The sequence below is a fragment of the Phallusia mammillata genome, chromosome 2, assembly GCF_965637545.1.
Source record: "Phallusia mammillata chromosome 2, kaPhaMamm4.hap1.1, whole genome shotgun sequence".
NCBI classification, from domain to species: domain Eukaryota; kingdom Metazoa; phylum Chordata; class Ascidiacea; order Phlebobranchia; family Ascidiidae; genus Phallusia; species Phallusia mammillata.
In genome coordinates, this window is record NC_137253.1 from 32,173,276 (window position 1) to 32,187,853 (window position 14,578).

At 36.7% G+C, this 14,578-nt stretch overlaps 1 protein-coding gene and 1 long non-coding RNA gene across 2 annotated transcripts; one reads left to right on the forward strand and one right to left on the reverse strand.

Annotated features, from left to right (window-relative positions):
- The first annotated feature begins 1,805 nt into the window (after positions 1–1,805).
- LOC145214781 (glucose dehydrogenase [FAD, quinone]-like) lies at positions 1,806–13,900 on the forward strand. Its single transcript, XM_080083383.1, has 13 exons — positions 1,806–2,300; positions 2,514–2,574; positions 4,051–4,198; positions 4,583–4,862; positions 5,524–5,644; positions 5,736–5,958; positions 6,590–6,709; positions 7,225–7,328; positions 8,054–8,159; positions 8,861–9,053; positions 9,866–9,962; positions 10,826–10,945; positions 11,441–13,900. Exons 1-13 carry the CDS (start codon positions 2,183–2,185, stop codon positions 11,577–11,579), a joined length of 1,830 nt encoding a protein of 609 aa, XP_079939509.1. The 5' UTR covers positions 1,806–2,182; the 3' UTR covers positions 11,580–13,900.
- On the reverse strand, positions 12,243–12,997 carry LOC145214786 (uncharacterized). The gene is made up of 2 exons (XR_013857127.1): positions 12,931–12,997; positions 12,243–12,869 (listed from the first exon to the last, which is right to left on the reverse strand). It is a non-coding gene; the product is annotated as an uncharacterized LOC145214786 (long non-coding RNA).
- Positions 13,901–14,578: the final 678 nt, after the last annotated feature.

Here is a 14,578-nt window from a genome sequence, read left to right on the forward strand (position 1 = left end):
TAGTTGGAAATAACAAAATGAAATACCATCATTTTATTTTACATTTTGGTATAGTATGCATGTATAAACATGTTGGAAAACATTAATATTATTTAATATCCTTGTCAAAAACTAGTGTTGTTTATATTGGTGTCAAAACTACTGGTTGCCTTGACCTTGTTGTCAGTAAAAAAATTTAGGCCTGAAAAACCTTTTTGTTCACTACCAATTTACCCAGTACACCAAATTTTTCATTTTCTGCAGTGTATCCATTAAAGTGTCCTGTATAAGCCTCCCGGATTGCACTGCCTTCGTGATTCTTGTGGTCGTATATGTGTAATTAATAAACTGGAAAATGGCAAGTATAATGATGACTTTATAAAAGGCAGGCATAGTGTTTAACCACAAGCAAGCAGTCAATTTTAATTTGTTGTATTTTCTTTCCACAAATATCCAAAACCATTTCATTTTTATTAAACAAACATTAATCACATTTTATCACCAATATGAAACAAGTTGCACATATTAGTTTCACAAGTTAACAGATCTTTAAAATGTAACAATACTTTTCATAATCTTTTGAGACAATACATACAAATTAAAACATTTTTGGAATGCACTGTGTCAATCTGACACACTGGAATGCACTGTGTCAATCTGAAATAACTTTTTTTAGACCCCAATTACACATAAATTTTGAAATGCTTGTGTCAGGTCAGCCAGACTTTTTCTGTAGTCTATCCTTTCCGAAGTTTGATAGTTTTGGCAATGTAGAGGTTCTTTTTTTTTCAGATTTGATACATAAATATATACAATCTCTTGTGAAGATTGTTCTATTATGTTATGATATGTTCATGATCAAATTAATAATGACACAAACATCGTCGAAAATGCTGAGGCTTAAGCATACTTCCATGCGGCTACAATAAATGTCCTACAATGATAAAATGGTCGTCAGATTAGTTGACCAAACCAATTTTTTGACAAAAATTCAAGGTCAAATTTGGATAAATTTTTGCTGGTACAAAGACAACTTGGAATTCCAGCTTGTATTAGAGATTTCACATCTGCAGAAAGACTGTCCACTCTATCCAATTTGACGATTCTTCTGCTGAAGTTTTTTCCTCCAAAAAACATTTCGGTTCTTTCTTTTGTTACTACCAAACCAGCAAGTGCTTCTACGAAATATTGTGCTTCTATTTTTTGAGTTTTAACTGCAACTTTAAAGGTCTATGGTTTTGCCTACACAACAACTCAAGTTCAGTTTTTTTTAATTTAATTACCATTACTATTAAAACTACATTCATAGTTCGCTTACACTGGCATTACTCTAAACCAGCGGTTCCCAAACTTTTTCATGTTTTTTTTCAAAACGGTCCCTTTGCCATTATTTTGAGGGCTCGCGGTCCTTGAGCCTAAATATGTAGTTCATAAAAACGAAAGTTGATTTCAGGATTTTAGCTAGTTATGCAAAATTGCGCATAAAAGTCATCCAAACACAGCTTGTGACATCACAGACAAGACAAATGCACTACAATTGTGCGCGAACAATTACATTTTTGATGGTTGTCATTCAATAAAGGCTATTGTTAAGCAATGGAGACAGTTGATTCTCAATTCTACTTTGATTTAAACTTATTTAGTGGCACAAACTGACGCCAAATAAGATTATAGAATTACTTCAAACGCTTCGCGGTTCCCTAAAAATTGCCTCACGGACCCCTAAAGGACCGCGGACCCCAGTTTGGGAACCGCTGCTCTAAACAATGCTATTACCATTAAAACTACATACATATGCTTAATCTGGCATAACTCTAAGCAATGCTAATGAAAACAAGCTACACCTGCGAAACGGAACTTAAAATTTAAAATAAGTTGATTGCATGGTTGTCACGCATCGTGTCCTGTGATTGGTCAAAGGCAAAGTGTTCTCTGATTGGTTTGGACTGACGAAGCGGCGGTGAAAACGATACCTGTGATTGGTTAAAAAAGCCCCATATGCGAAATAGATTACATTTTGGAAATATGCGCCCAGTCAAGGTTTCTTGATTTCAGAAGTTCAGCCTAGTTTCGTGTACGGCAATGACAGTGAACCATCGATGCACAACTCCGCGCACGCAGCAAAGCGTAAATAGAACAGAGCGAAACCATCGTTTTTGATGCAAAACACCAGTTTTTGCAGCGTTCAATAGGCAGAGAAAGAATGTGGCTAAAATTAGTTTTGACTGTTGCAATTTTGGCGTTTCTTGCTCCAAAGATTTTTGTGTGGTATTTTTCAATAACTGTTGACAAACCGAAAGAGGAATATGATTTCATTGTCGGTGAGTGATTAATCAATTAACTTTCCATGTTTTACACGTGACTTTTGGCGCACATTTTGATATTTTGTGGTTACAATAGATTTGTGTGTTATAATTTGATTTTTGAATTAGTCTTGAACTTGTATCTCCTGAAATCAGTGCGAATTATGTTAATATTACCAGTTTTACACTAAAATGTTGAATGTTGACAGTAATGTAACGATTTTTGTACAGTTGGTGCAGGAGCATCTGGTAGCGTTGTTGCAAGCAGACTAAGTGAAGTTTCAACTGAAAGGTTCGTACGCATTCACGCACACAAGTGTATAGAATTGTAAATAAAGCATGCTTTGTATTAAACGTGTAACTAAAGCGGGAACTATGTGAAACCTTGTGTTAAACGAAATGATTTCTAAACATATATATTTCGTTGAAATTCTGAACGTTCGTCTGTAAAACACGCCTTGAGGTGTGCAATAGCTTAGCTGCAACAAGTAAACTTCGTATTGTTTGCTCACACTGGCCTCATTTCATAATGCGCTGTATTGTGTAAATAGTGGATTTCTGTTGATGAATCAAACATTCCATTTCCTGAATGCAGCTTTGATGATTTGAATGTATGTTATGACGTAATAATACATGCTGCATCTCGCAATTTATTTGTGTCACACTAGCCAAATCAGAGTGACCAAAAGTTTTAAATGTTTGTGTAGTATGAAGTCACTTAAATACATACCTTTGGGTTGGTGTCATACTAACATTTTTACTTTTTACTAACTGTAGGTTGAGTCTATTGAAGCACAAAGCCACACAATTGCACTTAACTTTGGGTCATTTTAAGACATGATTTAAAGCAGTGGTTCTCAAACTGTGGTACGCCAGGACTTTTCAGGTGGTACGCGAGCAGCTTTCTATCATACCTAATTTAAGTCTGATCTAAAATTGCAACTCAACTGACCCAATTACTCAGTCCTGGTTTGGGCGAAACTCGTGTCTTGTACAGTCTTTTGAAATTACGAAATATGATAGACTATGTCAGGGCGAGAAAATGGCCCTATTTCTTGGTCTATCCATTCAAACAGGGTTTAGGAGGTGGTACGCAGCGATAAAGAAATTTGTCAGGTGGTACGCGGTCCGTATACGATTGAGAATCACTGATTTAAAGCCATGCAGGCTGCTCAAACTAGTACATTATTTTTGAAATATAAACTTGTTCCCAACATAGGCCTATGTGTTTTACTTATGTGATTAGGAAAATCATACTACACACCTAATTGTAAAAAATTCCAAGAGGTTGCCGGGTTTAAGAAAGTTTGGTTTTCTGTGCACTTCACGATGCCATCTGTTGTTTTCTTTGGTTGAATATCAATTATGATGGCTAGTGGTTTGTTTGCCTCTAGTCAATATGGTTTTTCACTAACACACAGTCTGTTTTAGTTTGCTAAGTAGAGAAACAAGAAACGTTTTGACTTTTTGAGACTTTATGGCAACTTTAATGTTTAAACTGGTGTTTTTTAACATCTTAAGTTGCTTCCTAACATTAGTTTGCATCCTCCTTATGAAATAATTGGTGATTATTATAGCGCTATTGTGTCCCATGTTTGTTTTTTCACGAAGTTTAATAAAATCAACTCCACATCTATGCTTTTTTACTCTGTTCAATGTTTTTGCCTTAATACTTAAAAAAAACTCAAGAAATTCACATAATGTGGTTATACTGTAGCATATCATAAAATGGTTAAAAAACACTGGTTTCAAACAAGCATTTTTTCAGAGTTCTACTGCTTGAGGCTGGTGAAGAAGATTTACCCAATCCACTTATTCATGTTCCTTTATTTGTCACCTTTTTGCAGCATGGAAAGTTTGACTGGGAATATAAGACTGAACCACTAAATAATGCTGGTTTTGCATTAACTAATCAGGCATGTACAATTAAATTTTTTTGGAAAACTTCCTAAAATGAATCTTTTGTGTAAGATGTGTTCATTTTCACAGTTAAAAAACTTAAATGAGGTAAATCCAACATATAAATTCTCAGGGAATTTGGTTGTATTGTGAGAAAAATGTATTCAGTAAATTTGTTCCTTACACTGAAGGATAAAAAAAAACTAACCAAAAGAAAAAAAGTCCCAAAATGTTTCAAAATTTACCAATAAATCTTTCCATCATTTGTTTACATTTAATTTTACAAAAACATTTCCCAGTAAAGCCTGACTTGCCTAATGCTAATACAGTGCACTTACACTGACAATATTGTTATCAAATCAGCTTCTATATGTTTGCATGTTCTTCCTTTGTTTCTTTAGGTCAGCTATTGGCCCCGTGGCAAAGTTTTGGGTGGGAGTACATCGATCAACTATTTGGTATATGCTCGCGGAACAAAATCTGACTTTGACTCCTGGGATTCTTTGGGAGCACCTGGTTGGAGTTACCAGGATGTTTTGCCATTCTTTAAAAAGTCTGAAAATATGCTTGATCCAGACTTGGCCAAGACAGCTTACCACGGAACTGGTGGTCCGCTTAATGTCAGTCTGAGTTACAAGCACAAGATATTTAATTGGTTCATAAGAGCTGCTAATGAAATAGGTTTGTTTATTTCGTATTTTTTATAAAATTTATGTGTTTAAATGGAGATGAAATGGTCAATGGTACAACCAATTTGCCAAGTTGTTTTATGCAATTCACCTTTCTTTCTTGATTAAATTGCCAATTTTCTAAACAAATAGTTGGCACTTAAGATCCCCGTGCAATTAAGCGGATCATGTGATTAACTGATTTCATCTGTGATTTGACATGTGATTGTCATCACACACCTAAAAAAATTCCCTACTACAATAGTACTGTCAGTTGCATAAAACTTAACAAGTTTGCTCTAATGTTTTACATTCTTTCTTTCTTCATTTTTTTTAAATCTGGTTAACCTCTGCATTTTCGCTTAGCTCAGTGGTTTCCAACTATTGTTGACTAATTCCTTTCTTGAAATTACTAAATATTTACATTTATCCCCAGTAAACAACAAAGTAAATGCTGAACCACAAAAAGATCATTTAAAATCAGGTCTCTCATCAACTTGACAGGTTATTTTCCCAAAGCTGAAGTGTCTATTTCCAAACCACATTTACAAATTAAAGTAAATTCCTTCTCTCAAGCTTAAAAAATATTCCCTGGTTGGGGACCAAACAAGTCTTATCTCAAAACAAACAAATAAACTTGTTATATTCCTGGTTCATATTGTCAAAGTTTTCAGGTATTGCAAGCTTTGATTACAATAGACCGGATGGTGAAGGGGTTTCCCCTATTCAAAGCACCAGTACAAATGGCAAAAGAACCAGTGCTGCAGATGCTTTCTTGCGTCCAGTCGCCAGAAGGTATAAAAAAACACTGAATAGTGTTTCTTTGCAAGTCCAGTTGGAGTAACTTTAATTGAACTTGGGTGAAATACAAGAAAATTGTATTTAGAAAGAACTTTGACATTGTGTGTGGTGCTCATGTCAAACGAGTTGTGATCGAAACCCAATCAGATGGAAGCAAAAAAGCTGTTGGTGTGGAAGTTGTGAAAAATGAAGAATCCTTTATTGTAAAAGCAAAGAAAGAAGTAATATTAAGTGGAGGAGCCATTGGATCTCCACAAATACTTATGTTGTCTGGCATTGGCCCAAAGGAACACTTAAAAGAAATGAAGGTGGGTGAAATATAAACTATAAAGGACCAAGCTTATTTTGCTGACTGATAAAATTCTACAAACGTTAACATTAACATAATAGAGGATACAGCAAGGTAATTGGAGCAGACAATTTTATGCAGGCATACCTCACCCCTCGCAGAACATTATGTTTTCTGTGATATAACAGTAGTAGGTTTATTGTTAGAACTTAATCTCTTGTCAGAATATAGTGTTTTGAATATATATATATACAGGTACTAATAAATTTAGTTTTTATTAAAAGAAGGCTAAAAGAAAAAATGAATATAAATTCGCTACTGGGATCAGCCCTTTTGCGTCTATGCAGACCAGCGATCACGGCACACTCATATATAAATCTCAGTACGCCAGACCCATTGAAGGCGCCATACCGAATCAGCCGGTCACCAAGCATTACCCAACATATGGCAAGGTGTAGGCTAGAAAAATCTAGCCGCGCTGGGATTTCCGGCTGATTTGGTATGGTACCTTCAATTGGCCTGGCATACTGTGACTAAAAGAAAAGACAGGTTTGTTCAAATTGATTTAAATTAATCAATCTTGTTTTTACTGACAATTTAGTTGCATTTAAATTATAAGTAATAGCATTAAAATTGTACTTTACCAATAGATAGAAGTGATGAAAGACTCGCCAGGTGTTGGTTCAAATCTTCAAGACCACTTTGTGATTCCCGCTGGTTTCCATTCATTCAATACCGATATGCATGATCAAGTTATCACCCCTGATGTGGTGGGTAGGGATGGCCAATAAACCGTTTTTTTCAAACCTATGTATTCATTTTTTGATTGTGCAATTAGAACACACAGAAATAGTATTGTCTCATGGTTGTTAAGGCAAGAATCATTCATAATAGTTTCCTATTAGCTGAAACAAGAGTTAAGATGGTAAATATGATTCAGTGTTCTGCCAGTCTGCAGAATGTGACAGGTGGTGCACGATTTTTTTTAAGTGTCAATTTTGTACCAAAGGCCTTTAATTGGCCTGTCTTGACCTTTTTTACTTGCTTTGCTCCTGCTGAAATTGGTCTTAAACTTAGTTGTGTATGTTCGCAAGCAAGCAGGACATGTTGGTCCTCCACACTTGAGATCTCGTCGGGAACTGCCATGTTCTGCAGACTGGGTGTTCTGGCTTCTGTACAGCTATTTTTGAAAAGTATTTCTATTGTAAATTGTAAAATTGTGTCATTTTGATGACGTAACAGGCCGAAATCTTTGTTTTCAAACTGATTTTATTTCTCTATTCAGCTTTCACTTTCCAATATTGCATCTTATCTGTTTCATGGGAGTGGATCACTGACAACAACTGGGTTAGATGCATTGGGATTTGCGAAGGTTTTGTCTGATGACAAGTAAGTACTCCTAATTATTGAGGTCTGCATAGACGCTTCAGGGCTGATCCCAGTTATGAATTTATGTTTATCTTAACTTATTGAAGGAGTTGACTATACTAGCTGTTACAAAATATTGTATTTATTTCGTTTTTGTGCATAACATTATACATAAAAAGCAACGTCTGCATTAAAGACACAGAATCAGAAAACCTCACATTTGAAGGCGTTAAACTGAATAAAGACATTTTTTAAGCTAAGCATTATTTTACAGCCGGTTCCTGTTTGATTTAAACTCAATTTAATTTTATTGCACACTTCTATTTAACTGCACAATGAATCCCCAACTGCAAGAACTGCTTCACAAAATAAATGCACATCAGAAATATATTTCAATTTTTAATTCGTTAAATTTTAAATTGTGCCAACTTTTTTTCAGATTACTAAAGTGATTTTTAAACTGTTAAACTGAAGAATTAGGTTGTATAAAAGAAATTTTGATAAAGCATTCAACCAGCAATAATTAATAGCAACAAAATTGTTTCCTGTATAGATGTCAGATTCAGGTACAGTGTGCCAACTGGTTATGTCTTACTAAACATTTCTTTAATAGTTTAACCCTTTTCCGCAATAAAATAGTTTTGTATTTACAATAGTGTGTTTCTGTATATACTATACCAGCTCATACTAGATTCACTTAGAATCACACAACATCTTGAAGTTCTGAAATGTTATTTATGTTTCAGACATGATTGGCCTAATATTCACTTTTACCTCCATGCAATTATGTGGAAACCTCAGATTCCAGATCAAACAGAGGTTTTGATGAGTTTGTTTAACTTCAAAAAAGAGGTTAGAAGGAAATCAAATTCTTTTCTACAACCACTTTCAAACACCAACAAATCTTTACATAATATTTGGGTCAGGTTCACACTAAACCAGGAATAGCAAATTAACTCTTGACTAGTGACGGGGACGAGTACCTGGTACTCGGTATCGATGGTATCGAACAATTTCACTGGTATCGATATAATCTTACTCGGTATCAAAATATTTTCCCTCAGTTTTCGATACCAATGGCCTGTTTACACTATAAGAATATGGGCAACTTTTTGCCAATATTTCCTTTGACAGCACAAAATGGGGAAAAAGCTCTGCCAGGTTGATAAACTGGCTTGTGATATACAACTAAGTACAACACTATACTTAAGTGCTCGGTAATCGGTATCGATATACACATGGTACTCGTAATCGGTATCAGTACTCGCTTCAAAATCTGGTATTGTCCCATCACTACTATTGACTTCCCGAAAATGTTGTGTTGTGATAAGGGGGTGTTCAAAGTAGAATGTTTAAGCGAAGTTAAATGTCGTTTATTGCTTTGGTTTATTGTAACTGGTTAAATTTTAATATTTTTAAGATGTAATTTTCCACTATAAAAAATATTACAAGAAATGGATTCGAAACAATTATTCTAGAATACCCAGCTGTTCTACTTAAAACATCCCTAGTCGCAACAAAATCAATAACAAATTTATTACGAAATACCACAGGCAGTCGATGATCTTATAAAAGAAGCTCATGCAATTAATTCGGACCATACATCAGATTTTACCATAATGGTTGGATTAGCTCATCCATATAGTTCAGGAAGCATTAAACTTCGAAACAAGAACTACTTGGATCATCCAATAATTGACCCAAGCTACTTGTCGGATACAAGGGATGTAACAACTCTTGTTGGAGGTAAAGGCTTGTTCTGTTTTGCGAGGTTGTCCAAGCTTTAAGTCTTTGGAATATTTTTCTAAAATAAAATCTTCATGCATTTCTGTGGGCTTCGGCATTTTGCCTGCAAAAAGAAAATTATACTATTTTGCATTTTTTGTATTGATGTAAAAGTCCGTTGTCATATTTTTTTGAAAAATATTCTCAGCATAAAGAACTTTTAATATAAATAGCATAAATCATATTACGCCAGACGTATTGAACGCGTCATATCGAGTCAGTCGGTCTCACAAGCATTCTTACATGGCAAGGCACCAGTCTGCAGAGTATGGCAGCTGCACGCGCGATTTTTTTGTGAAAAAAATTTTTGCGCGCCAAGTTTTGGGATTTGCACGCGAAAATTTTGCACCAAAGTCATTTAATTGGCCTGTCTTGACCTCTTTTACTTGCTTTGCGCCTGCTGAAATTGGTCTTGCACGCGAACTTACGGGTCGTGCACGCGGGACATGTAGGTCCTGCACGCGCGAGATCTCGTCGGGAACTGCCATGTTCTGCAGACTGGGCAAGGCATAGGCGCCCTCGTATGTTGAACATGTCAGCTTCGTAGTAGGCGGTCCATGTGCCAAGGCATAGACTAGAAAAAAATATCCTTTTGTGGGATTCGAACCCACGCCTGGATCCTATGCGGGTCTCGAGGCCAGTTTGATTCGGTACGACACCTTCACGCTTCAGGACTAATTCCAGTCATAATTTTTTTTTTAATATTGAAAATTGATAGATGATTGATTTACCTCATGTTTGTTTGTAAGGACTTTTTTGCGTTTTGTTTTCAGGTTTACGTCTCATCAAAAAATTTGAAGATGCAGAAATTTCTAAGGAAATGGGAATAAAAATGTACATGGTCATGAACAACTGCACGTCATTGCATGGGTAACTATCGCTCCAGGGGTCACCAAACTTTTTTCACTGCGGGCCGGATAAGTTTAATAATGATTTGCGCGGGCTGCATAGTTTACAAGCCCTTGCGCCGTCTTTCCAAACTTAGCCCGCGAGGTGATTTTTATGGAGGCGTCAAAGTATTGCTCCAAACACACGTTGGTAACTGATTCCACTCTTTATGTTTTTGGGCTATTCTTGTGAACCTACAGTTAGATAAGATAAATATATTCATACTGGTATCAGCCCTTAGTCCTACGGGAGCAGGACGAATTCAGGTTGGGGGGAGTGTAGCGAAATTTTATTTGCTCGTTGGTTTTTGTCACCATCACTTATTGTTTTCGTTCTTTTCCGTTGTGGCACCTTAATTACGTCTTTGTGTTATGGCACCCTCGCTGCTTCCCCTTGGTGATTGGTTTGTAAAGCGTTGATTGCGCCGGAATGTGCCTTCCTGTTCCGCATGCCTTAAATAGGGCGTCATAAGTCGACAATATGGCTTTTTTCTCTGGGCGCCGTGAAACGTTGTGACGTTGGTGTTGGTGTTGATGGTGGGTTACCACGTGCCCAGGGTAACGTACGTCGCTTTTACATTGTTTTAAATATAAGCCCGCGCCCATAAGCTAAACCAGTGTGCGGTAGTAATTTGCTTTAGTGGTGAGCCGTTATTGCAGGGTTCTGGACCGGTTGCGAATTAAGTAAGCAGGCTTGGTGCATAAGATCGATTTGTCAGGCCTGCCGAAATAGTACGGAAACGTTTGAACAATAAAGCATGTCGCTTTTTGGGCCGTTATTTTCACCATTAAACTTATGAACAGATCCGTATATAGTGTTCCAAACATTACTTTGTTTGTGTGAAGAACTTCGACAGATGCATATTATGAATGCGTGGCTCGATCGGCTGGAATAACAGAATATCATCCATGCTGCACTGCTAAGATGGGAAAAGATCCCATGGCTGTAACTGATGCTAGACTACGGTATGTGCGCATACAATTGTTTCATTGTTTTTTTTTAACCTAGTCACATACGCTCTGTTAAAAACCAACATGCTTTACTCACACTGCGCCAAACTTACTCTCTGGTGAGCTCCCAGCCACATAACGCTTTATAATACGGTGTAGCTGCAGCGCGTTAAGTTATGTATATGATCAACCAAGTGTGCACTCTATACTGTTTTGCGCCCAACAACGTTTTCCGGCTTGGTGATTGTTTAGTGTCATTGTGTCGCTACGTTGTCTTTCAAACGAAATAAACTCAACTAAACTTCAGAAATACTTGATCGACCCAACAGCTTTTATATCTTTTCTTACACCTCATAATAAATTGACAGCTTAATAATCTCTCCAATGTCTTTTTTCACCTATGAATTAATGTTGATCATCAGAAATGTCACTGTTTTTACCTTCTAGCAATCTAGTTCATTCCTTTAATGAACCAGTGTTGATCCTAAACAATTTTATTGTGTTTTGCAGAGTTCACGGTATTAGCAGACTTCGTGTAGCAGACGCTTCAATTATGCCCCATCTAACAACAGCAAACACACAAGCTCCGTGTTATATGATCGGCGAAAAAGCTGCGCATATGATTAAACAAGACTGGGGTTTAATTTGATGAAACGAGTGAAATGTTGTTTTGTCTTTACTTTTTAAATCTCTTCTTTTCTTTCATACGCTTGGGCTTGGCCTTAACGTTACTTCGAAGTCAAACAGTGTTTGATCTTTGTTTGACAAACTAGAACAATGCGGTTATCTGCTTTGATGAAAACGAATCCGGTTAATCGCATACATAGCTTAGATATCCGTATTTTACTTTTTTGCACAATCAATCAATCGTTGGTCAATCTTGCAGGTGAATTTAATTGAAAACCTGCACTAATGATGACAACAGAGATTGTTGAAACGTCTGCATGATGAATTCTTTAGACACAAATTCTCAGTCAGTTACGATTATGATTAAATTACTTTTTAAGTCAGACTATAGTCTTCCTAAGTACTACAACCAGTCCTTAATACTTCTCAGCTTTTTTACTTAAAAAGCGCCTTAGTGAGAACATATAGTGTCCTTATATCAGTCTCATAAAATAAAACGTTTGTTAAGACGCGGACTGTTCACGTTGATTAGGACATGGGCTCTTCATATCAAAGTTTTTGAAAGTGTTCGATTTGGTCGATATTTTTTGTCGTTTAAACGAAAACAACTTTTACAGTTGAAAGGTTTTGAGGAAGCATTTACCAATATGCTGAAACTAAAGTGAGCTTGGAGCTCTATACACGGATCTGTTCATGAGTTTAATAACAAAAATGGAAAATCTACTAACACATACCAAAATGGAAAAAATAACGGCCCAAATAGGTGTAAAAGGGGTCATGCTTTATTAGCCTATTCAAACGTTTCGACAAATGGCAATGCCATCATCATATGAGAGGCCGAATCAGTTACACCCGTTTATAGACACTTAAGTCACATGAAAGATTGATAAATAGGTGCGAAACACAGTTCCATCACTATTTTAAAAACGACGAACCTCCTTCAATAAATTGATGTTTTTCGTTTCACTTTCTACAAAATACTACAAATTGCTGTGTATAAGATTATATATATTTGCGGCGTTTAAAAAAGCATGTTTGCGATTGTTTGAGTTAGTATATTAGGCCTAGTAATGTAATAATATTGACAACAATAAAATACAATTATCTGAAAAGGTTGAATTTAAAGCGCGTTTTGTTGAATTTTTACTCATATTCTATTTAACTTCTGTTTAATATGAAACGCTCTTCAGTTGCTCCTTTGTCATAGCGGCTGACATAGTGCATTTTTGTTTAGCCTCTCCTTGACTCCAGGAAACCAACCGCTCCATGGATCCAATCATCGTCGCTTCCTTATGCCGTCGTCTCCACTCAGCTGCAAACAAATCAACGATCCTTAATAACACATCGTGCAACAAACGTAGCGAGTGTCATACGGGTTTCGAAGTCGCACTGATTCGCCGAGAATGACGTCATCACTGGCGCTCCGTCGTGTGATGTCATCGAATAGTGACAGCGTTCTGGTTCTCACTGGTGCTTCGGTTCCATTGGATCATGTTGCGATTCCCATGAAATGACATCATCAGTGGTTACGTCACATGCGTGCAAAACAAAAAGCAGATTAGTGTTCATGTCAGTGAGATAGTTGCGGCAATACCGTCATAATACGAACTTACAATGTACGCGCAAAAAACGGAACCTTGTTTGGTAAAATCCACAAAAACATTATAGAAAGCCGTGCACCAGCCCTCTATATTGTATAGTGCGGCAAATAAACAAGTTAGGAGTAAAAAGAGAAGTAAAAAATATTTTTTTTTAATTAGACAAATCAAGGTTCTGGGAAGGTCCCTTAAACTTTTGTTATTATATTAACTTAATACAACAAAAAAAAACAATAACAACGACGAACCTGTAGCTTGGCTTCCTCCATCCGCTTCCAGCAAAACGTGCTTTTACCGCCGCAAATCAGCTGTTTGACTTTTATATTAACCTCGGCACCCCTGCAAGTCAGCTTTGGAATCCCCAAATCTACGCGCAAATTGCCTGTGGAGTTTTCGGGTCTTGGTTGTCTAATGAAGAAGCCACGTGTTTTGACTGACCAATCACCGCCTTGGAAATAAATCCTACAAACAGCTCGAGTCCCAATCTTTCTGTCGTGGAGTTTTCGGGCAACGATTACTTAATCACTTTACCACGAGCTTTGACCGAACAATCGCCCTCTCGGGGACGAAACAATCTTGGTTCAGAAACAGTGGAAAAAAGTGACAACAGAATAAACTTAACAGGTGATATCACATAAACATAATTATGACGGATTTAATTCGTGTGATGCACGTTAGATCTGCTTGAGCAATTGTCGTTGTAAGTAAAACGTGTCTATCACAACAGTACTTTACAAGCTCAAAACGTCGTGGTTTGTTTATTTTCTATCATTACTTTAGGCATGCATTACAGCTACAATTTCTGGTGTTTTTACCTACCAAGAGATGCTGTTAGGGCAAAACTAATTATTCAGTCGGCTTCGATCACGTTGCCTTCGGGGGACCGCAGTGCTTCTAACGTTTGCGCGAAATTCCATTCTGAAAGGTAAAACAACCCTAGCCAACATTTCGGTCAATCACTTGAATTCATTCGACCAAACGGCCGCAACTTTTATGACTTTCTAAAAGGTTGGCGTTTAGTGTCACGATTATTTATAGATACTCATTTGCCTAATAGTTTGGAAGCTTATCATTTTGTTGTCGTTTTTTATGCAGGTTGTAGTCAACCAATCAATCGTGAACAGAAAGTGAAATAAAGATTAACGTGAAAGAGTTTAAACTTGCAGAATGTTTTCTTAAACCCAAGTCCGAATATTACGGCCCGCAGTACAACGCTAAACTAACCTTTTGCTTTTTGTATCTCTTAGGTTTACTGATCGAAACTTTGCCAAAGTGTGCTTAACTGCATTTGTAGGATTGTTTTGAAACAAGGGTATACCGCAATTTAAGCAACGCGTACCACCATCAGGTGTAAACGATAAATGACACTTTCCAGCAGACACAATGTAACAAAATTTTGCACAAAACAAAATCATGTATTTGA

Excerpts from the sequence above, each read along its gene's own strand:
- LOC145214781 (XM_080083383.1), top strand. The coding sequence starts at position 2,183 with ATGTGGCTAAAATTAGTTTTGACTGTTGCAATTTTGGCGTTTCTTGCT. Across the intron at positions 7,329-8,053 it reads AAGGTTTTGTCTGATGACAA|ACATGATTGGCCTAATATTC; the intron begins GTAAGTACTCCT and ends TTTATGTTTCAG. Across the intron at positions 8,160-8,860 it reads TGTTTAACTTCAAAAAAGAG|GCAGTCGATGATCTTATAAA; the intron begins GTTAGAAGGAAA and ends GAAATACCACAG.